Source organism: Panthera tigris, chromosome B3 (genome assembly GCF_018350195.1).
Source record: "Panthera tigris isolate Pti1 chromosome B3, P.tigris_Pti1_mat1.1, whole genome shotgun sequence".
In the NCBI taxonomy this organism is placed as follows: Eukaryota; Metazoa; Chordata; class Mammalia; order Carnivora; family Felidae; genus Panthera; species Panthera tigris.
Genome location: NC_056665.1, coordinates 17,091,688 through 17,116,098, shown reverse-complemented (window position 1 = coordinate 17,116,098; position 24,411 = coordinate 17,091,688). Strand labels below are relative to the sequence as shown.

The window sequence follows — 24,411 nt, the reverse complement described above, 5'->3', positions numbered from 1 at the left end:
TAGGGGGACTGAGACACAGAATCCGAAGCGGGCTCCAGGCTTTGAGCTATCAGCACAGAGCCAGATGTGGGGCTTGAACTCAGGAACCGTGAGATCATTACCTGAGACGAAGTCCAAGGCTTAACCCACTGAGCCACCCAGGTGCCCTTGAAGCAGTGTGCTTTAGAGCAGAGATTAATAAGCCTTTAGCTCTGTGTGCCAATGCCTTGAGTAACACCCACGATTATTAGGAGTGCAACAAAGATGCAAGGCTCCCAAAAAGAGACTTGTTCCCACCTCAGGGCCTTTGCACTTGCTGTAACTTTTGCCATTTCCCTTTTTCACATGCTTACCTCCCTCACTTTCTTCATGTTTTTACTTCCCTTTCTCTGTTTTAAACATTTTTCTCCTCTAGCCCATATTTACCATACTATTGTGTTCTATCTCTTGCTCACTTTCACCCACTAGAAAGTAGCCTCCAAAGGCAAGGTTTTATTAATTTTGTTCACTGCTGAATCATTACAATCGAGAACAGGATAGGGCACATGGTAGTGGCCTAATTAATCTGTGTTTATTAAACAGGACAGGTGTTTGGAGAAGTTAAGTGTTCTGAATGCTATTGCCCAGGGAGCTCTGCGTTTTCACTGCTGTAGAAAATGAAACCTCAAACTTTCAAGAAAGTGACTCAAGGGTGGACCTAAGCTGGGTCTCCAGCTCTGGTCGCCATGAACTTGCACACTGCTACGAAAAATAATGGAAGCACCAGCAGGGGCGGGGGTGGGGAGTCGTTTTTCATCCCATGATTGAGGATGTCCGCGTCCATGACAAGTCTTGCTGGGTAGGTGGGGATACACTCTGACCGGCAGTTGGGAGGCTCCCCTGAGCAGCTGTTGCTGGGGGTGGAGGGACAGGCCGGCAGATGAGTTCTAGACCTTCTGTCCTGCGGCAGAGGCCCAGAAGGACCGAGGATAGAGCTTGGGCCATCATCCACAAGGGCGAATTTCAGAGCTGCCAACCAGAGAGCAGGCACCAGCTGACTCACCACAGATCTTGGGTTCCAAGGCCGTTCGCATTTTAAAACCACCCCAGCTCCATACCTCCCCTGTAAAAAAAAAAAAACACACCTGGAAACACTGCAAGAACTGCTGGAGAAACACTTGGCTGTCATTGAATCACGCTATTTCAAGTGAGGACAAGCCTGAACATCTAATAAATGAAAATATTCGTTATCGGCAAAACTGGGCACATGACAGGCATCAGAAGAAATCTGAAATGGGCGGAAAAGGTTATTAGATGCCCTGTCTTAGTGACATTCATGGTCTTTGAGTTAGTTTTAAACTGTAAATTTTCGAAAAGGAATAATGCAAATGATTCTTGTCCTTAGAAACAGAAGAAGGAAGTGGGAAGGGGCTCAGAGAGGGGGTACTGGGTTTAGGCCCAGAAACACTGGCCATGGGATGGGGTGCAAATAGTTTTCTCTTCTAAAGAATGAAAGGAAATAATAAAAGCTCCTCAGGGTGTAGCTTTGCAAACTGGGGAGTCGGGGTCGCTGGGCGGCGCAGCGAGGGCCCCCAGGGCACGCGGCTGGAGGCGGGGCAGGGCCAGCTCTGGGGAGCGAGCCGCGATCCGGCGCAGTCCGGGGGGAGGGGCGGGTCAGCCTCGGAGTGGGGGCGGGGGCTGGGGGCGGCCCCGGGCGGGGAGAGGAGGGAGCGCGGAGGGGACCGGACGCAGCGCCGTAGGAGCCCAGCATGGAGGCAGAGGCAGCTCGCGGAGTCGCAGGTAAGCGGAGCCGCGGCCGGCGGGGCCCGGAGCCAGCTCGCCTCCCTCGCTGGCCGGCGCGATGGCCCCTCCCCGCGTGTCGGGTTTCAATGGCTGGGCTGGCCTGAGAGCTCGGGGCCCCAGCGCTGCAAAACGAGACCGTAAACAGCGCGCAGCGGCCAGGAAACTTTCCCCGGAGTCGGCGCCAGGGCGCCACTAGCCGCGCACCTGTCGCCTCCAGGGAACTAGATGGGCCCACGGCCCGGGACGTCGGGTGCGGGACCGACGGGCTGAAGCTCTCACTCCCGGGAGGGGTAGCCCTGGAGGGGTCACGGTCACGGTCACGCTCCCCCGCCCGTCTCCGGGGTCACCGGGCGTCCGCACCGCTGACCCGGGCTTGGCGAGCTCACTGACTTCCCAGCCGTGGTGGCCTGTCTGTGAAATGGGAACCGCAAGGCCGGAGAGAAATCAGAAGAGCAGCTCGGGTTACAGCGGGCGCCTCCGCTCCCCCGCCGCCCCCTTCCCAGCTTCCAGGACGGCCTGTTTTATCCCCGGCACTTTGCGCGGCGGCGGGCGTGCGGCCCCCAATCCAGCAGGCCAGCTGGGGAGTCTGGATCTGGGGGCGCCTCCACCCCCCCGCCTTCCGAAACTAAGTCTGCCTCCTCCTGAGAGGCCCAGGAGGGGCCCTGCCCGGCTCCCTCTCCGGAGAACCAGGCCAGCGTTGCCATTCTGAGTCTGAAAGCACGTGGGACAAATCCCCAAAGGGCTTTCCGCCAGTCCCACAAAGGAGTGTTTGGGTGGGAGGTGGCGTAGGGGCGTTGGATGCTGAGAAAATGCCTCTTCCCTCCTGTATCCGCTTCCTCTGGCGGGGACCGGCGGCTGGAAGGGCCCAGTGGCCGGGTACCTCTCGTCCCCTCCGTCCAGTCCGGCCACGAGGCGTGAGGCCACAGGTGGCCAGCCCTGCCCCCGCGTGCAGTCAAACCCCAGACTGGCCGCTTTCTTTCCCCCCCATTTCTGTAAGGAAAAAAAAAAAACCAATATTACAGAGGCTCCTTTGCCTTTTATTGGAAGTCAACAGCGGCAAATGACTCGTTTTTTACGACCTGCACTTAAAAACTGTGACTTTGAGTTGTTTTCCCCGATTTTTAGAGCGAGTTAAGGAGAGAAGGTGGCCACTAGCCAGTTGTATGAGTTTTACATTCCTGGTGAACGTTTTCATTGGTCTGGAGATTGAGAAATGGTTTGGTCGCTGTTTTTAGAGGTGGGGGTGGGGGATGATTTTGTTGGGGTTTTGATTTTTTTTTTTCCCCCCCTGCGGTCCTTTCTGGAACGTTGGTCGCCATGGTTGTGGATAGTGAGCGCTGGGCCAGTTTGAGAACTGGGTCAAGAAACAAAAGTGACTTGCTCTTCTGGTCTTGTCTTCCACATCTGCAAGAGGGAGACGGTTTTGCTCCCTAGGGAATTACTGTACAGGAATACCTCCTATATTTTCAACACTTAAGGAATGGGCACAGAGTTGTGCAATCCCTCGCTTCTCCCTTCCCCTCCTCCTCAGAGTGTACCGTGAATCAGAGAGTTCTTCCCAACCACTGTCTTAGCGCTGTGCAATTCTACCCAGGCTTTCTACGTTTAATGGGAAAAGTAAGGGTAATTTCACTTCTGGAAAAGTGTAGTTGGCCTGGACACTTTAAGGATTTTCCTGCATTTCTTTCAGCGTTTGCTGTGGCTTTCGTGGTTGCTGATGGACCAGAGGACACACGGCAGTTACACATTAATCATTTCCACATGTGCTAGAGCCTAATGGATTGGAGTCTTACATAGCTGAACCGTTGCCCAAGCTTTGATAGCCCATTTCCAAAAAGGGCTTGAACGAATCGTGCCTACGTAGGAATCCTTTTTTCTTTAGCAAGGAAGCATTAAACTAAGAATTATGCTTTCAGATAAGGTTGTGACCTGGTCCTCGCTTGTTCTAGCCCTAAAGTGTAGGGAAAGGGTCTGCGACGCTCCCATGGGCGTTGTGTTCTGGATCTAGATGAGCCTCCTCAGTATTGGGGTGTCTGGTTGGGGGATATGATACAGTGGGGCTCTGGAGCTACCCCGAAGTAATTCAAGACATGCCCCAGGGCCACACACACACACACACACACACTCACACTCACATACTCTCCCTCTCTCTCTCTCTCTCTCTCTCTCTCCTTCTCTCTCTGTCTCTCTCTGAGGGTTTTTAATTTCTCTGATGCTGAAAAAGTTCTTAGGTCCTAGCAGACCATCTGCTGCTGTCATTTTAGCTTGGAGCATCCTGGAAAAGAAAAGGCAAGTCCGACACGGTCCAGTTCTGTACTCCTCTCATCCTTCACCTCGAATCTCCCTCATCCATAAAATAAGGATGTGACCTACCTCGTAAGGGTTCCAGGCGACCCTGAGCTCATCACTGCCGACTGCTGCGTCCATGGTAAAATGTAGGGTCCCCTCTGAGAAGGCCATTGTTTTGCCCTTCATCCCTTCTGTTTACACCCCAAATTGAAAGGTTTGTGAGAATTTCCTATCTTATGATCTCCACTTAGAAAGTCAGTTTAGGGGTGCCTAGGTGGCTCAGTTGGTTAAGCATCTGACCCTTGGTTTCAGCTCAGGTCATGATCTCACAGTTGGTGGGTTCAAGTCCTGCGTCGGGCTCTGCACTGACAACATGGAGCCTGCTTGGGATTCTGTCTCCCTCTCTCTCTTCCCCTCCCCTGCTCACTCTCTCTCTCTTTCTCTCTCTCTCTCTGAAAAACAAATAAATTAAAAAAATAAGCTATTAAAAAAAAGTCAGTTTAGTGTTCCAGGTAAGAAAAGTTAGGTGTTGGACAATTTGCACTGGTAACAAAGCAGAGCTTTACAGATGGGAAAGCTAGCACACAAGGAAGACTCTAAAGGCTGGGTTGACTCTGAAGCTTGGGTTGGGGGAACAGGGACAGTGATGAGTTCAATAAAGGAACTGACTTTCAGAGGGGGAAAACCTGAAACAATCTAGACACAGGGATTTCCGAATGTTCCAGAACATGCCACCCATGGGTGATACTGAAGAGTTAGTCAGAAACACTGACTCTGGAGTGTGGGAGAATCTAGAAAAGCCAGTGCCTGCCCTGAGCTCTGTTGGGGACCCCTGGAGGTCTGGCGAGGGTGTCCCCTGGGAAATGGGAAGAGGAGAGGAGCTGAAGGCACAGCCTGAAGCCTCAGAGAGGGGGAAGTGCTGAGGTTATGAGGCATGGACCCAAAGGAGGAGAGACCGGAAAGAAAAGCCCAGGGCAGGGCCTGGTGCTGAGAGAGGCTGAGGCAGGCAGGACCCGTGTCTGCCCAGAAGGGTGTCAGGGCAAGGGCGAAGTAACTTGCCTAAAGTTACCTGCTAGTAAGTGGCAGGTTGGGATTCACATGGGGGTGGTCTGACTCCCCAGAGAAAGGAACTTGTCATAAGGGTGATGTTTGATGTGGAGCCCCTCCCACTTCCTTCCTGAGAAGGAAGTAATCCACGAGCCAGTCCTTAAAGGGCCTCCTTCCTTAGGGACGACCTCATGCGAACATAAAACTTAAAAAAAAAAAAAATCAAATATTTATCAAATGTGGATCTTATCTAGTTCAAGGTCCAGAAGGGTCCCCATAGAGGCATGTGGACCTGGTGAGTCTGGGCACATGATTTGAGTCTCTGACAGCGGGGCCTCATTGGGGGCAGTGGGTAGGGGGCTGGGCTGGCCACTTGGACTCATGTCACTGTTGCTAAGTGCTTTCAGGTCTCCATCCCTTCATCAGGAAGGAAGGGAGAAGATGGGATGGTCTCTGAAAATCCACTTGGCCCTGAAGTTGGTCAGTTACTTCCTACCCAGCCAGACTGTGATCTCTCTGAGGGCAGGACCTTAATTAATCTTTCTTCTGTAGTGCCCCGCTCTGACCTGGCCCACAGCAGGAGCTCCATGACCTTTGAATGGAGAAATCATTTCCTTTTAGGAGCTGGTGAAAGCTTTTGTTGGTTGTGTTGGTCGTAGGATTACTGCATATTAGGCGTATCAGGATATGGGATGACCCAGGCCGACCTGCCCTTGCTGGTGCAGGGTGTCCCTGGACAGGGCTCTGGTCAGTCCATTCCTTGGGGTATCTTTCCCGGGTCCTGCTTGTTCTGGGAAGCCTGGGTCCTGAGCAGGTCCTCCTAATGGCTCTGGCATTTTTTGTTACCCCCCCCCACCAAGCCCCACTATTGGTTGTGATTCCTTGCCGTATAATGCTGTCTGTGCTATAGATGGTCCTTACTCCATTTCTAAATGAGGGCTGTGAAATATCTGTGTTAAATGGGGATCTCCAATGCAGGAAGCCAGGCCAGAAATGACTCGTGTTCTGACCTCCTCCTGCCATGTGTTGGCAGAATGGTGTGAATGATCGAGCAGCCAGGACTCCGGCTGGATGGTGGGAGGGCAGTGGGCATTGAGGTATTGTCTTTCTGACCTTTGAAACCCTAGTCTGCTGACCAGCTGACTGGCCTTAGCTCAGTTCCTGACAGCAGTTGGCTCCCGCCTCCTCTGATGACGTTCTTATTTGTAGCTTAGCCTTGGGAAATCCCAAACAGAGGATTGTAGAAAATGGCTCTGTTTTCTGCTGTGTCCGAGTGGTACAGACAGAAAATGCGGGGCAAAATTCAAGCACATTTTGGGGTCAGATGCCCCTGGTGTCATGTGACTTTCCAAGTCAGGGTTGCCGGGTTGTGGGGGCCGTGGCAGTTAAGACTGACTGTCAGTAGCAACTGAAGGTTGGGACCTTTGAAAAACACTCATTAGGATGTAACAGCTGTGCTTGAGAGATTCCATGCTTTTTAGTGCGTCCGTCCTCTGTTGTGGGTTTTCTTTTCCAAGGCCCTTGATCAGCAAGCTGGGGTTGGGGGTAGGATACACAGGGTGTCTGAATCCAAAGGCCACTGTCTGTTGACATCCTGGCAGATCATCCTCACCCCACGCTGGCCCCCGGGGAGCCCTCTCACATCGAGCTCTTTGCCTTGTCGATGCCCAGGCAGTGGCCTCATTTCCCGCTTAAACCAATACCTGTTGTCTGTCCAGGTGTAGAAACCTTCCACTGTGCTTCTTTGCTCTTCCAAAGGAGGGCAGCCACAGGGCCACTGGGACTCAGGCGAGGTAGAGGTCTGGGGACCCCAATGGAGGGCTGTAAGGGAGCTCCTGCCCACGTATGTGCTGGGGGCTCCCAAGGCCCAACCAGACTTTCGAGACTGCTCGTTTTCCTGGACTTGCAGAAGTGGGGATAAATGTGTGTTTCTTGGAAACCGAGTTTCTAACCACTGCTCTTGAATTGCATTAAGATAGGGAAAAAGCTGTGTTCATTTCTTCATTGCATTTTGCTGAAATAAACCCTAATCAGAGCCCTGAATATTTCATTCAATGGTAGGAGCTGGAGAAGATGTTGTGTAGACTTCCCCATTGTGTGGACCTTCCTCTGGAAACACTGTCCTTGCCCAATATTCTTCTGCTACTTCGTGGACTATTTTTGCCGAGTGTATGTATGTGGGTAGAGGGGTATAATGCCCAAAGCGAATTATAGTTGCTTGTTGGTTTTGGCCTTTATACCTACCAACAAGTGATTTCTGTAATGCATATGTATTGCTTACCTTTGGGCTCTTAGAACATCTTGGGGGAAAAAAATAAGCTATGTAGACGGAAAGGTATTGCTTTGTGTTTTTTTCATGCTACATGAACACTGAATAAAAATATTATTAAAATATTAAGAAATATTTGGGTAAAGACACTAATGAACAAAATCTGCCCTACTAAAGCATAATCTAGTTATTGATGAATATTGTTTTTTTTTAAAAAATTTTAATGTTTATTCATTTTTGAGAGAGAGAGAGAGAGAGAGAGAGAGAGAGAGAGCATGAGCAGGGAGGGGCAGAGAGAGAGGGAGACACAGAATCTAAAGCAGGCTCCAGGCTCCGAGCTGTCAGCCCCGATGTGGGAATCGAACCCATGAACTGCAAGATCATGACCTGAGCCGAAGTTGGATGCTTAATCGACTGAGCTACCCAGGCACTCCAATAAATATTGGTTTTTAACTGTAACAATTAAATATGAGTATCAACAAATCATCATGTTTTCATTTTTTTTTTTTATATTGAGATACCCTTCCCCAACCCTTGTCCTAATTCTGTTTTTTCTCTCCTATTTTGAAATGTGATACCTATATTTCTATTCTTTTGGGGGCTAACTTAGAAATTCTATTTATTTATTTTTTAAAGTTAAAATTTATTTTGAGGGAGAGATAGAGAGCAAGTGAGGGAGGAGCGGAGAGAGAGGGAGACAGAATCTCAAGCAGGCTCCGTGCTGTCAGCACAGAGCCCGATGTGGGGCTCAAACTCAAGAACCGTGAGATCATGACCTGAGCCCAAGTCAAGAGTGGGACGCTTAACCGACTGAGCCACCCAGGCGCCCCTCACTTAGAAAATTTAAAATGCACGTTAACTCTCATTCTGAAACTAACCAATTTTAAACTTTCTTGGAATCACGTCAAGACCTTATAGTGCTCCCATTTCAATTATCCCCTTCCCAGTTTATGTGTTGTTGTTATGCAGCACCTTTGTTCTAATTTTTAATTTCCTGATTTCTAACTTCTGATGTTCTGAGTTTTCATTTCCTCCAGTTAGATGTTTTTGTTTCGTCTGGTCAGCACTGGCTTGAGTTTTAGCCACGTGGTTATTATTTTCTTTGCTGCCATTCCTTCTTAACTAACTTACCTTGAGGTTCTTCCCTTATCTCCTGGTAGGTATCCTTTAGAAATAACTTCAGTGAGGATTTTCTGGTAGCAGACTCCCTCAGGTTTGGTTTTTCTAAACAGTTCTTTATTTGCCCATGTTCTTGGAAGTTACTTTTGCCGGGTGGAGGATCAAAGTTCTTTTCCTTCTGCCCTTTAAAAATGTTCTTCCATTGTCTTCTGGATGCCATAGTTGCTGTGGAGAAGGCCGCTGTCAGTCTACTCAGCATTCCCTTGGAAGATGTCTTGTGTCTTCTGGCTGCTTCATTTTGTGTTTGTTGTTTTGCAGTTTGGTCACAGTGTGTCTGGGTGGGGATTTTTCTTTTTCTTTTTTTCCTACCTTGGGGATTGGTTGGGATTCTAATATGTGAGGGTAGGTATCTTTCATCAATTCTGGAAAAATTTCAATCATGATTTCTTTAAATCTCAACTCTTCTCCATCCTATTCTCTCCTTCTAGAACTTCAGTTAAGATTGTTACTGGACCTTGAAGTTCTCCTTTCCTCTTTCTTAACCTGCCTACCGTATTTTCCCCCTGTGTCTTTCTGTGCTGCATTCTGGGTAATTTCTGCAGATATATTTTCTAGTTCACCAGCTCTTTAAGACATTCATTTCTAGAGGTTCTGCTTCCTTTCCCCCTAGGATCTTATTGGCCAAACAAAAAATGTTGGCTTTTTAAATTTTGTGTTTAAATTTCTTAGACATATTTAAGATCCTTATCTTCTCTACCGGACGGTTTCGATATCTACAGTCCTTGTGGGTCTGATTCAGTTTGTGCTGACCCTTTGTGGCCATTTCTTTCATCATGTGTTTAGAGATTTTTGAAATCAGGTGTGAATGACCCCAAAGCTGGTGCCCTTCCCTCATGTCCAAACTTCACAGCCCGTGTGGCTCCATACTGGGGAGATCTGGCATGGTGGTATCCTTTTGTGCATAGCTTCATCTGTCTTCTCCGATGGGCTCCATTCGTAATACCTTAAGGAAAATACTTAGTGTTTTAAAATAACATACATCTTATTCTTTCTGTTGGCACGTTCATCAATTTCCCCCTTTGGAAAGAGCTAGGATCTTAGCAGACTTAGATTGCTTCCAGTGCTAGTTTATAAATCTGTCACAGGCTGAAAGGTCCCAGTAGAATTTCATTGACTTATATAGAGGGGAGGGGGTAAAGTAGGCCACCTTGGCCCCTCACCCCGTGCATCCAACCACCATCCAATTCTGCTATGTTCGCCGCCCATCTGGCCGAAGCCTGCCAACTCTTTCTCGTTATCTCCACTGCTGTCTTTGGTCCAAGCTACTGTCATTGGCCACTTCAACCTGCATTGCCTCTGGTTTGGTGCTGACTGCTGAGTTCTGGAAGAAGGAGTAAAGACACGCTCCAGCTATCATGGCCTGTTGGGGACCTTTCAGAGGCCTCCTTTTGCATTTTCCTTGAAACCTGAAGTTGGGAGCAAGGCCAGGGTCCTGAAACTAATGCAGGCTCACTGGCCGGCCTTTAGCTCTTGGAATCCTTTTGCTCCTTTCTTCCTCCTACATGGGCTGTTCCTTCAGTGTTCTGGGCCCTTGCCCTGCTCTGCATGGGGCTGACATTTTATTCTTCAGTCCTCTGCCTAAAGATTACTTTCTTAGATCGAACTTCCCTAGTCCTCTTGTCTCCTGTCTCCCCTTCCCTTCTCCTGCCATACCATGGGAGTATTCAACATTTTTTTTAAGATTATGTGTCTCCCTGACCAGGCTGTAAGTTCTAGAAGTGCAGACAGAGACTGTTTTTGTTTTTCTCCAGGGTATCGCCCGGCACCCCTGCATGGTGGCCTTGATGTCTTAAGTTACACATTTTAACATAGCTTTATGGCAGAAAATTTTGCAAACCTTTGCTGTGGGCTTGATATTGGATGTGACCTGGGTCTGATTAGATCTGTTGCTAGGACCCTGGGGTATCAGGGAGACCTTGGTCTAAGCTGATGTCACCCTTGGGCAGGTACCCTGGGGACAGGTATCACAGAGGCCTCAGGGTGTTACTGTATTATTATTTTATTTGTTTATTATTCATTTTTTAATTTTTTTTACTGTATTATTATTTAAAAAAAGCTGGGAGAAGTTTTCTTTTTTTTTCCCCTCCAAGCTTTAAAGTAGCTTACCAAATGACAGTGCACACTCAGTCTGTCCTCTTGACTTCAGCCGTCTCCCAGCCACTGCTGTCTTTGTTTGGAGCCTTGCACAGCTGGACGGTGGGCAGAGGTGGGCATCATTGCCCAGTGATGAGGGTAGTGTGAATGAATCCTCTGTAGGTAGTAGTCCACTTAGGCCACTCCAGCCTTCCCATTTAACCCTTTGTGAATGCATGTCTTTTTACTTCTTACAAGGTTTTCAAAGTACAGAACGCTCTTTCTTTAATTAAAAAAAACTTTTTTTTTAATCTTTATTTTTGAGAGAGACAGAGAAAGAGACAGAGCATGAGAAGGGAGGGGCAGAGAGAGACAGAATCCGAAGCAGGCTCCAGGCTGACAGCACAGAGCCTGACGCAGGGCTTGGACTCGTGAGTGGCGAGATCATGACCTGAGCTGAGGTTGGCCGCTTAACTGACTGAGCCACCGAGGCGCCCCCAAAATACAGGTTACAAATTATGACTGTTTGGGCAAAATACTTGAATAGACCTTTCTCCAGAGAAGATATACAGATGGCCAGCAAGCACATGAAAAGATGCTCAACATCACTAATCGTTTGGGGAATGCAAATAAAAAGCATAATGATATCACTGCACACACCCTTTAGAATGGCTGTTATCAACCCCTCCCCCGCAAAACCAGAAAATAACAAGTGTTGAAAATAACAAGAATGTGGGGAAATTGGAACCTCTGTGCGCTGTTGATGGGGACGTAAAATTGTGCAGCCACTGTGGACAGCAGTATGGTGGTTCCTTAAACAAATTAAACATAGATGGGGCACCTGCGTGGCTCAGTCTGTTGAGCGTCCGGCTCTTGACTTTGGCTCAGGTCATGATCTCACGATTTGTCAGATTGAGCCCTGCGTCAGGCTCTGTGCTGACAGTCGGCAACCTGCTTGGGATTTTCTCTCCCTCTGTCTCTCTGCCCCTCCCCGACACGTGCATGTGCACTCACGCTCTCTCTCTCTCTCTCAGAAATAAACTTTATTAAAAAAATCTTTTAATGTTTATTTATTTTTGAGAGAGAGAGAGTGCGAGCGAGTGGGGGAGGGATCTCAGAGGGAGAGAGAGAGAGAGAGAGAGAGAGAGAGGGAGAGAGAGGGAGAGGGAGACACAGAATGCAAAGCAGGCTCCAGGCTCTGAGCTGTCAGCACAGAGCCCGATGCGGGGCTTGAACTCACAGACCACGAGATCATGACCAGAGCCAAAGTCAGATGCTTAACCGACTGAGCCACCCAGGAGCCCCAAATAAACAAACTTTTTTTAAAAAAGTTAAAAAAAATTAAACATAGAAAGTTCTGGGTGTATACACCCAAAAGAAGGGAAAACAGGGGCTGAAAGAAATATTTCTAAATCCGTGTTCATTGTACCATTATTTACAATAGCCAAAAGATGAAAGTGGTCCAAGTGGTCCAAGTATTCAATAACAGGTGAATGGATAAACAAAATGGCAGTTTTACACACACACACACACACACACACACACACACACACACACATTATATAACATAATATTATTCAGCCTAAAAAGGATTATTTTAAGCAGTGCTGTGCTGAGTACTAGCTCCCATTTGGTGCTGGCTTATAGCACATGGCTCTTGACATGATATACATTAGTAAGCAGGAGGGGGCGCTGGCAAAGGCTCCCCTGGAAATCTTAAGATCTGAGTTTGAGTCCAGCCCTACTACTGACTTTCTGTTTTTGAACTTCTGTTTCCACATCTGAGAAATGGGGTGAGGCTCTGTGTGCTTTCTTGACTTCAAAAGGTTGATGTACATTTCAAACAAGCAAGTACTTGTGTGAAAGCTTTTTGTAAAACTGGAAAAAAAACCTATGTGAATGGAAGATGTACATTTTATTTATTTTTAAAAAATATTTAGTTATTTCGAGAGAGAGAGAGAGAGCATGCATAAGTGAGCAGGGGAGGGGCAGAGGGAGAGAGAAAGAGAGAGAGAGAGGGAAAAGGAGAAGGAGATATCTCAAGCAGCCTCCACGCTGTCAGCACGGAGCCTGACTCCGGGCTCAGTCTCACAAACCTTGAGATCATGACCTTAGCAGAAATCAAGATTTAGATGCTTAACCAACTGAGCCACCTAGGCACCCCAAAGGGTACATTTTATGTGAGAACTTCTCATTAGTATTCTGTTTTCTCCCAGCTAGTACTTTTCTAAAAATTTATTTTATTTGTTTTTTTAAAGTAATCTCTATGCCCAAGGTGAGGCGGAAACTCAGGACCCTGAGATTAAGAGTCCTGTGCACTTCCCGCTGAGCCAGCTAGGTGCAATTTAGTGGCTACTAACTTTGATGCAACTATTTGTATTTGGTGTGTACATCTTCACCTATGTTTCAGTTTTATACAAAAGATCCAGTGCCCTTATAAAAATGTAGCTACCTTGACACGTTTCCAGTTATTGGGGAACAATTGTCTTCTAAGTAAATAATTTTTTAGGATTCAGGTAAATCCATTCTTTTTTTTTAATGTTTATTTTTGAGAGAGAGAGAGAGAGAGGGAGGGAGAGAGAGAGAGAGAGGCGGAGCACAAGTGGGGGGGGGGGCAGAGAGAGAGGGAGACCTGAAATCTGAAGCCGGTTCCAGGCTCCAGCTGATAGTACAGAGCCCAACGGAGGGGGGGGGGGGCTCGAAGTCACGAACTGTGAGATCATGACCTGAGTCAAAATCGGACGCTTAACCCACAGAGCCACCCAGGCACCCCTAAACCTATTCTTTTCCATTCATTCTCCATGGGTGGTAGTCTGGGTGATGAGTCTAAGTACTTTGCAGTGTGCACAACTTAATCTAGAACTGGGATGTGGACACTGAGGACTGGTCTATTTTCAACTCCCTCTGATGCTTTGTACAGGCATCAGAAGCCAATCTTTCCCTCCTCTTCAGAGGTATTATTGTTTGCAGTGTAATAGATGAGCGTGCATAGAGATACGGTTTTCTGGATGAAAGTTTATGAAGTCCATTAAGAGCCACAGTTTTGGGGTGAGTTCTGAGAAATGTTATTCTGTGAGTAATGGGTAAAAGCATTACACTGATGAGGAGTTATTTTTCTTCCTCTCGTTGCGTCCTGTGTGTTTTAGGGCTCTGGTTCCGCTCTGGACAGTTGCTCCCCACAGCATTTTCCCATCAGCTTCGGGGCCATCGCATGTTGTGGTGGTGTTACTGACACCGGGGCTCGGTATTTTCACAAGTTCTTGGTCAATTACATTCAGGATACAAAGAGTCAAGCTTTCTCTGTTCTCCTGAGCCTTCTTCCTTCTCAGTAAAGGTTAGACAAATATGGCACCGTGGTGATGATCACATGGCACGGAGCGGCTCAGGTTCAGGGGTGAGGAAAGCCCGAGCTTCCCACAATTGTCAGGGTCAGACAATTATAGGTTACCATTCAGAAGGAAGTATACATTGGAGATGCCGTTTCATCCCGCGTGCCCCAAGCAGGGCTTCACGTTTGTCCTCCGACGTGACACCTCTTTGGATGCAAAAACAACAGCGTGTTTCATTCCCACCTCATGTCCTTTTGAATGATTCAGGGGAAGAAATAGTTTTGTCTCTGTATCACTTGCCTGCAAGTAAGATGCACCAGTGGTCAGATTACGAGACCTTCATATTAAAAGCAGTTAGGGTTCCATAAACCTTTGTGTGGGTGGGCACATAAAGTCATCGGCATATTTTACCGTCTTAGACTCGGGACGAGTGATTTATTCTCAGCCAAGGCAGTGACAAGTTGCAAGTGGGCCAATACTAAATATGTGATAACAGAGCGACAGGCTCCCTGTCAATTACCAGGGAAGGAAACTTTCCCGCCACCACCTGCAGACCTTTCCCAGCGTGCTTCCGTGCGTTGACAGTTTTGCTCATCTGCTCAAAAAATTCTAACATATTCTACAGTCTGTCTTCCAACTTTCTGTTTTTTTTTTTTTCTCAATTCTTTGCTAAGAATATTTTGGCAATCAGATGCTCTTCAAAAGCAACAAAAATATCTGAGTGGATGTTTGCTTCACCTTCTGTTTTCTACTCTTTTCTGTGGATGATCGCTCTTGTGTCACTGTGGCTCCCTTGGCTGGTGGGCCTTTGGGCTCTGAGCATTTGCATATTTGCTCTCTGTCTGAGAGCAATGCTGCCTTCTGCCCTGATATTACTTCAAAACACTCTTCCCAGGGCACCTGGGTGGCTCAGTCAGTTGGGTTGAGTGTCCGACTCTTGATTTCGGCTCAGGTCATGATCCCAGGGTCGTGGGATTGAGCCCTGAGTTGGGCTCCCTGTGGAGTGTGGAGCCTGCTTGAGAGTCTCTCTCTCTCTCTCTCTCTCTCTCTCTCTCTCTCTCCCTCTCCCTCTCCCTCTCCCTCTCCCTCTCCCTCTCCCTCTCTCTCTCTCCCTCCCTCTCTGCTCCTCTCCCCTGCTTGCTCCCCTTTCTCTCTAAAATAAAAAAATTTAAAATACCCTCCCTCCTCCAACACCCCACTCTTCTCTAAGTTGTGCTTTTCATCTGTCAGTTGGTGTTTTGGACACAGGGGTCCCTGGTTAAATAAGTATGGGAAATAAATGCTGGATTAAGCAAATTCCACTGCTTCAGGATTTCTCCACGTTCTGCTTGCTGATAGGCACGTGGAGCTCCCAGCACTGAGCTCTGAGGACAGCAGGCCCCCATTTTGAAACGTGCCTGCCTTGGAAGCCCCGTTCACAGCATATCTTATGGAGCTAAGTGTTCACGGGATGTGCTTGGGAAAATGCTGGAATGGCAGGAGGAGAGTCCTCGTGATGGCTGTGCAGACTTGGGTTTTAGGATAGTAAGTAAATGCCAGGCAATGTTTTGTTCAACTGTGGGTATTTCTCACTACAGGTTTCCCCCACTCTCTGCAAGGAGAGCCTTCCTATGAGGCTGAAATGGCATAAAGAGAAGAATCAGTTACCATGGACTTATATGGTGTTTGAGCATGCCTAGTCCCAAAAATAACCTGTCGCAGGCTTTTCTGATACCTTAGGACACAACTTGCTAAGGGATACATAAAATAATTCGAGATAAAGCACGGGTGCTCACAGACACCGTTAGAAGTTCTGGCAGCTTGATGCTGAGATGCTGAGATCCTTTCCGGGAAAGGAATTTCTCCCGACCACTGTCTGTGCTCACTGTGTGTGCCTTGTGCCTTGTCTGTAAGGGCTCACTGCAGAACCGATGCCGAACACTGTTTTTGCTTTTCCCCTTTCATCATAAAAGGGAAAGACCTGTTTGGATTTTTTCAGTGAGCAAAAACGGGTACTAATGTAGCTCTTTCATGAAAGCAAAGTGGCATAATGTAAACTTGGGAAGAGCGGGGATACCTGTATACGCAATAACCCTCTTTTGTTTTTTAGTTAAACATACTCATCCCTTAGGTGATGAGTAGTTCTCAGTTTTAAGGCATCCTGTGGTGGATGCTTTGGAGGCTCAAGATGCAGTTTGCATGGCGAATACTGAGTTTTAAAGCATACAGCTTGAAGACACGCAGCTCTGGGAGCGCGTCGTGCAGCAAAACACATGCCTCGCTAGAAATTGGGGAGCCTGATGAGTTCCTGGTCCTGAATCCTGAGCAATGGAGGTGGCATTTGGGAATCTTCTCCCATTAGGTGCTGCCCTCCCTGCCGTGGGTGTGCGGAACGCCTGGGTTCAGATCTGCACGGACACCTCTTGCTCCGTGCTTCTGGTCTCTCCTGGTGCCCTTCTCTCTCTGGTTACACACTAGTCTCCGTGTTTCCTGCTAAGTCCAGAATTAGTCACTTAATCCTCGCTGGCAGTTTCTTCTGTAATATGGATTCTTTCTTACAAGTTTCTTTAATTTTTTTTTAATGTTTATTCATTTTTTGAGAGAGAGAGAGAGATAGAGCGTGAGTGGGGGGAGACGGGGGAGACACAGAATCCGAAGCAGGCTCGAGGCTCTGAGCTGTCAGCACAGAGCCCGACACGGGGCTTGAACTCATGAACCACGAGATCATGACCTAAGCCGAAGTTGGATGCTTAACCGACTGAGCCATCCAGGAGCCCCTCTTATAAGTTCCTTTGAGAAGAAAATTGATTTTTGAAGAAACAGCAGACCACTTGTATGAAAAATAAAGGAAAGCAAAAATTAAAAAAAAAATGTATGTTAGGAATACAAACCATTGTTGAAAAATAAAAGTGGAATACTGCCTTCTAATTTTGTATTCTTAGAAATTTTTTCACATATCATGAGCAAGATTCGTTAGCTATACTTCAAGAATGACAACGTACATTACTACAAAAAAAATCAAGTGATTACAGTCAGCTTTTCTGATGACATAAGGCCATGTAGTTACTGATGGGTAGATAGAGGCTTTCATTGGGGTCAACATTCTCAAGAGCAGGGCTAGGAAAATTTAAAATATCTTTATTCATGTTTCTCATGATCATAGTCCCATATGAGAAAAATCTCACTTTCCCCAAATGAAAGAACTTTCTTCATATTTGTTTGAGGTGGTATTCGGAGAGAATATTTTGCAAGCGATACTGAATAAATGGGTAAGTGCAGATCATGGACATCTTTCGAGGTCTTCATTAGTTGGCCTTTTTTTTTTTGAGAGAGAGAGAGCACAAGTGGAGGAAGGGCAGAGAGAGAGTGAGGTGGGGGGATGGGGGACAGAGGATCCGAAGCGGGCTCTGAGCTGACAACAGTGAGCCCGATGCGGGGCTGGAACTCATGCAGTGTGATCTCATGGACTGAGCTGAATTTGGATGCTGAACCGACTGAGCCACCTGGGTGCCCCAGCATTGCTCTTTATATTGGGAGGACCAAAGAGTGCTGAGAAGGTTCTAGAGCATTAGGCTTTGCCAGACTGAGCAGCAGTGGGTGGCCCTGGAGTGGCCGTGGCTGATCAGCAGTGGGTAACAGGCAGTGGCTCGGGGGAGTGTTGGGTACCATCCGTGCAGCCCTGGGAACTGGGACTTCGGTACAAAGATCCTGAATGATTTAAGTATTTTCCCTAGAAGTATGCTTTAAGAGGTACCACGTTGTTGTTGTTGTTGTTCCGGTGACTACAGCAAACATACGCTTAATGTGAATTCTTAAATTGGGGGCTCGTTTGGGGATCTCATTTTTTTTTACAGGCTGCAGTGAATTATCATTTCAACTGGGTGTCTTTTTCATAAAAGCATTTTACGTTGTACTGAAAAGATTACATTCTTTTGGCTTTGGAAAAACATTTCCTGTTCAGTTGAAGCCATTAAAGCCTGTTAGCATTTCACATCTGGAAGCCCCTGCCCGGAGTCTGCCTTCCATCACCGGCGAAGCCAGTGCGGCGGTCCCAGCTCAGCCTCCAGAGCGACTGCGTCAGACGTCCCAGACTTGTTTACTTCCTGGAGGCCCCTGGGCACTGCCCAAGTGTGCCCTTGCGGTCTGGGGAGTGAGTGGGTGGGAGGCTTCCTTCCTCTCTCGGGGTCTCGTGTGTGTGTGTGTGTGTGTGTGTGTGTGTGTGTGTGTGTATGCTCATCCTGGGCTGGGGAGGGAGTCTCTCTTCCTGCCAAGTTGGGGAGGGGTCTTTATTCCCCTGGGAGAGCAGGGGTCCCCTTTCCCAGCGGGTACTGGATGTCCCCCCCACTCTTGCCTGAAGCGTTTCCTTTTTTCATTCCCACGCAGATTTCTAGAAACCGAACCCACACAGTTTGTAAGAGTGAAGCTGCTGTAGCTTTTCTTATGGGGGAGCTCCTGCCCTCCCACTTACCGCCCAGGCGGAGGAGAACTAATTAAAACCCAAAGGGCTGAAGAATTGAGCCGCCTCCCCCAGACTGGTTTGCCTGTCCCAGGACACTTCTGGGGAGTGTGGGGTCTACGCCTGGCTTGGAGGCTTTAAAGGGGAAGTGGGCCTGGGTGCGGCACGGGTGCTGTGTTTTGTGTGGGGCCTGAGATGCTCAAAGGTGCCCTCCGCTTCCCAGAAGGTTAGTCTGTGCCCTCCCGGGTCCTGACCCCCAGAGGCAGGCCCGATTTTTCTGGTGGCCTTCCTGCTGAGAAGACCCCCACCCCACCCCCACCTCAGGGCTCTGCCCCTGGGCCCAGCTGACAGTAGAGGCAGGAAGGCTAAGGGTGTCCTGAGGTTACTGCCCCTCCCCCCAGGTTCTCTGAGGGGGTCTCCCAGCCTCAGCAGCGGAAGCAGCAGGGGAAATGATTTCATGGTGTGTAAGGAGCAAAACACATTCATTGCATTTCTCCTGACCACAGGCGACCAGAACTGATGCCAGGTAACCCTTGGCAGCCTGTAGGGGAGCCAAGCAGGAACCTCTCTGGGCCCCCCAGGAGCTCCCAGGCTTTCTGGGCCCTGTGGCCCTGGTGGGGCGTCCTTTCTCTCAAAGCCCTGAAGACCACAGTGTCCTCCCTGACCCCCAAGGGGCCAAGTTCAGCTTCCTGGTGGAGCTGGTTGGTGACTCCGTCCTGGCAGCCCTCGACCTCACTGGAGCGCACTAGATGCCTGGGTCTGACAGGCATCTCCTGAGAAGATCCCAGCAGCAGAGAGTATAAGTTGGGGGGGGGGTCTTTACTCGCTCCTGAGACAGAGCTCCTGGGGGCAGTTAGGAGAGCGTGTTCTTGAAGCTGTTTTCATGGGGTGAACACGCAGCTTGAGTTGGGTGCTTCAGGGTTGAAGCCACCCCTCTCTCCAGTTTGTTTTTCTTAATTCATTTGAACGTGCACAGTCTTTTTTCATAGCTGTGGGAAGCCACTCGACTGTCTAGAGGAAGTGAAGAGCAGTTTGAACAGAGAGCCCACCTAGACACCTGCCCAGATTTCCTAAGTGCTCGGGGTGGGAAAAGCCTGGGGCAGCAGGGTGGGAGAGGAGAGAAGCGTTCGCACCAGGTGCTCTGAGGAGCACTCCGTGTTCCTGGCTTGGGAGCCAGTGGGGTGAGGCTGCCTCTCTGGCCCAGCGAGTTCATGCATGTGAGGCCCTGATGGACAGGGGAGGCCGCAGAGACAGATTCAGTCCCATCCTAAGCCAAGTTGGGATTCGGACACAGGACTCAGAGGCCCCCAGAGCCCTTGCCTTTGGGGGCTCCGTGAAGGCTTCAGGGAGTGTCGGTTTTTGAGATGGGCCTTGGGGAGGTCACGATAGAAGGAGTGGGGGGTGCAGGTGTAGAAGCGTGTTGGGTGAAGGGGCGTGGAATTATGAAGGGCCTTCAGAGCTGGGTGGAGGAGATCATTTTTGATGGGATCGCTGACATAATCTGAGTGTTACACCGATTTTGGAATCAGCCAGAGCTTCATGACCTGCTGGTGCCACTGACTAGCCACGCATTCTCCTCTTGGCCTCAGTTTCCTCATCTGGAAACGGGGGTTAAGCCAACTGACTGAAATAAGGGCTAGAGAGCACTCAGCATCCTGCTGGACCTGGGCCCCAGGCAACCTAGCTGGGTTATTTTGGTCGATGGCGGGTGGCTGGTGGCTGAGATGCTGAGGTTCAGGACTAAGAATGAGCATGGAGACAGGGGACACAGGCAGGTCTTGGTGACAGGTTTGAAGTGGACCCTGAGGTAGGAGCCAGGGTTCCAGCTTGGATCCCTCTGGGCTTGGAAGGCCCAGTAGGGGGTAGGGGAGGTCTTCAGGTTCAGCCTGCAATGTCTGGTTGGTTTCTGGGGCTTCTGGGCTCAAAGGGAGGAGTCTGGACCTCCTTGACTCTGTGTGTGTGTGTGTGTGTGTGTGTGTGTGTGTGTGTGTGTGTGTCTGTCCGTCCACAAGTGTGTGTCTGTCCGTCCACAAGTGTGTGTCTTTTGCAACAGAATATGTTGGCTATACAGAGATACAGCCCTTTTTAAGAGGGAGAGATCCCAGAGTTCATCGTGGACTTTTTCATCGTCACCAAGAGGACTGTTAATTCTTCTGTCTGTATTTGAAACATTTGTATCAGTGCATTTATAGTTGTAATTTTTGGGTACACATTTTATACTCAAATATTTTTTTAATGTGTATTTATTTTGAGAGAGAGAGAGAGAGAGAGAGAGAGAAAGAACATGGGGGAGAGGCAGGGAGAGAGGGAGAGAGAACAGGCTCTGCTGTCAGCTCAGAGTCTGATGCGGGGCTCGATCCCACGAACCGTGAGATCACGACCTGAACCAAAATCAAGAGTCAGATGCTTAACTGACTGAGCCACCCAGGCGCCCCTCACATCCTTTTTTAGAACATTGAATAGCGGGAGAATGTATTTGCTCATCTATCTGTCACTCTGTGTGTGCCCACGACACTGTCAGCATGTAAAGCCCGGGGCAGGGTTTGGGCATATGCAGAGGCGGGGCCCTGGTCCACAGGCGTTCCTGACATCCCTCCTTTTCTGTGAGCGTTTCCCCCAGTAACGAATCCATGGCAGTAACATTCCTCACAGGCAAAGACTGGGGACTTGAAACCCTTTGCTGCTAACAGCAGCCCGTTTCCTGAAAAGTAGCTGGCAGGAGGAATGGAGGTTCTGAGAGAAAGGTGGGAAGCCGCTATCTCTGTGAGTGTTTATGTGAAGGCTTATCTTTCTTGAGGAGGTAGAGGAGGGGAGGAGGAGGAAGGGGGTGATCAGGCAGCCATTTTGGCAGCCTCACCCCCGTAGGAGGCCCAGAGCTGAATCAGAGGCAGGATCCACAGAAGAGAAGGGGGCGACAGAGTCCCCTCCCACTTGGGCACACGCCAGCCAGAGGCCAGCCAGCATCTCAGGGGAAAGCTGACTGCTGCTTCCAAGCTGAATTGGATGCTATCAATTTGTATGATTATTCAAGGATGTAATTTTCCTTTACAAGTGTGATGATAAGAAAGAGATGCTGAGGAGGAGCCAGGGGAAAACTTGCAAATTAATATATACACTAGTCTCCCTGTGTATGGACATGTGGGTTTACAGTTCCTACTAACTAGTACATTTCAACTCTCTTACACAACAGTAGCCCAACTCAGGGAGAAGAATTGGCAAATCTTATCAGCCTGCACAGCGAATATGGAAGCTGGCAAAACTCAAGCTGGCTTTGTCAGTGTTATCAAGGTTCTAACCAGGGTGCCCAGGTAGCTTAGTCGTTAAGCATCTGACTTCCACTCAGGTCATGATCTCACGGTTCATGAGTTTGAGCCCCACATCGGGTGAGCTCGAGCCCCGCTTCCGATGAGCCCCGGATTTCTCTCTCTCTCCCTCTCTCTCTGTCTCTGCCCTTTGCTTGCGCGCCCTCTCTCTCTCTCTCAGAAAAAAAAAAAAAGTTCTAACCAGCTAGCGTGGGCTCTCAAGGTATCTGCCTGTGCACATGGCTGCTGTGGCTGACCCTCTGGGAAGATAGATACTTGGGAACCCATTTGATGGTTTGGGTTTATGGAAGGAAGTTTCTGTAGCATGGCAAGAGGGTTTGGGTGGAATGTCCTATCCCTCCAGGGTTGCTGCCACCCCTGCCATTGAGAATGTCTTCTGGTTTCTTTTGGCATCTGTTGAAGCACTTTTTCATTGAAAAAAAAAAAAAAATAGGTGAACATAATTTTTACAGCAAGTGTTACTTGTGTGGTTAAAACAAAAAACAAAAAACAAAACCCAGCAGGGCGCCTGGATGGCTCAGTTGGTTAAATGTCTGACTCTTGATTTCAGCTCAGATCAGGATTTCATGGTTCCTGAGATCGATCCTCACATTGGGCTTTGCCCTGACAGCATGGAGCCTGCTTGGGATTCTCTCTCTCCCTCACTTACCCCTCCCCCCCACCTCATGCCTTCTCTCTCTCAAACACACACATACACATACACCAAACTTCAAGAAATAAAGGACTTTCCCTTTAACAAAAGAGTAAATCTAATGCCATTTCTTGCTGTCTTTCCTCCTTGCAGGCATTTACCCCGTGGATATTTTGGAAGATGACCCTGAAAGGCATCTGGAAGCAACTCTGGGTTATTATGCGACACTCAGGGAAGGGATACAGTCCTCAGTAGAGGTTTTCTCTCTTCCCACTGGGGAGCAGGTATGTGTGATGTTCCTTGTTGGTAGAAAGCTCTGGAAAAATCTAGCTCACTAGAAAGTAGAATGTTAGTACTAGAATGAATATTATAGATTAAGAAAATAATAACTTCCAGAGTGAATGCTAGAATAATTCCACTTTGAGAAGAAGAAGGAATCCTAGAATAGGCTTTGGGAGTCCTGAGTATAAAGTCCAGTTATGCGAGGCAGTGAGTGAGACAGCCTGTTGTGAATCCCACATTTACTGCTTACTAGCTGTGTGATCTTGAGCAAGTGTCTTAACCTCTCTGGTTTTGGTGTTCTTATATTTAAAACTGGGACAATAACAGAGCTTACCTTGCACTGTTGTTATGGGGACTGAAGGAGACACTGTGTGATGCCTGGTTGGGCCTCAGTTTCCCCATGTGTAAAATGAAGGGATTGGTTGCTCTTTGGTCTCTAGGGTTTGGCTCAGTTTTAAAATTTTGTGATTTGGAATGAAGTTTTGTCAACTGGAATGAAATTATATAAAAAATGATTTTTAGTACCGATAAGATTGCATTTTTTAAAAAAAGTTTATTTATTTTGATAGAGAGCGAGTAGGGGAGGAGCAGAGAGAAAGGGAGAGAGAGAAAAGGGTAGAGACAATCCAAAGCAGATTCCATACTGTCAGTACAGAGCCCGATGTGAGGCTCGAACCCATGAACCATGAGATCATTACTGGAGCCTAAATCAGATGCTTAACCGACTGAACCACCCAGGTGCCCCAAGGTTGCCTTTTGAATAAGGACTGGAAGGGAACAGAGAGAAATGAAAAACATTTATTTGTTAGGATGGTGGGACTGCGGGTAAAATTTTAAAATCGTGTTACCTTTAAGAATGTTTTTTCCGCATGCAGTAAGTAAAAAGAATATGTGAATCTTGGGCTGTACCTAAGTCAGTCACATTTCTTTCAGATTTGAGTCTGATGTTCGAAGAGACAAGATATTCTTGTTTTACACATATGTAAGATTTTACTCGTATCAGATATCATTGCTGTCTACCCGGCATAGTAGGGTTGTTCCAGAGTTAATTAGAAAAGTGGCTTGTGCAGCTTGTATAGTGTGGCTTCCTTGAGATTTTGGAGATGCTAATTCATAATCAACTCCTAGATGAATCTCTGGGGTGATTCCACATTGTTGATCTGCAGAGGGAGGTCCCTGCACGCACACGCTTTCAGCGCCCCCTAGTGGCGGTTAAGCCGGAAGAGGACGCAAGCTGTCCATTAGGGTTAGGGTTGCTAATTCTTGGGGAGCCAGAGGCTGTGGGCTGCAGGGTGGGACGGAGTGTGGGGAAGCCTAGATAACCTGAGAGGCTGGTGAAATACAAGAGTTAGTCCTGGAGTACCTTAGGATGCAGTTTCAATCTTCTGCTTTCATTTCACGCTTATTTATGAGATTCCCTTCCTTAAAAAACCCGAATATGTAAGTGTGCTCAGTGAGCCAGTAATTTTAGTGTTCTTAGCAAAAACATAACAAAATAAGACAGTTTTTAAAATTAAGTTGTTTTTATGTGATAGAAATGTTGAAATGACTTTATATCTATCTGCTTCTCCCCCTTAAAGGAAAATAAGTTTCCACGAGACCATTATCCATTTGTTTTCCTACCATTTTAGCAATTACTTAAGCAATGGTAGCCGTTTTGTACCACTTAGTGGTTGAAATAGTCTAATTTGGGGTGGCATCGGACCTCCTCATTGCTTTTAGCAAATTTAACTTTTCTTTTTGAATCCAGAGAAATTTTTCCAAACAAAAAGGAAGATGAGAAAGCGGTTTGA

At 48.0% G+C, this 24,411-nt stretch overlaps 1 protein-coding gene across 2 annotated transcripts in view; it reads left to right on the top strand.

Annotated features, from left to right (window-relative positions):
• Window positions 1-1,697: 1,697 nt before the first annotated feature.
• LOC102969546 (protein FAM169B) overlaps window positions 1,698-24,411 on the top strand; it is an 88,914-nt gene continuing 66,200 nt past the window's right edge. For both annotated transcript variants that reach the window (XM_042988144.1, XM_042988143.1), the window contains exons 1-2: window positions 1,698-1,758; window positions 22,490-22,620. In XM_042988144.1, coding sequence (XP_042844078.1) covers window positions 1,728-1,758; window positions 22,490-22,620 — 162 coding nt within the window. In that variant the 5' untranslated portion in view covers window positions 1,698-1,727. The remainder of the gene's footprint in view (window positions 1,759-22,489; window positions 22,621-24,411) is intronic.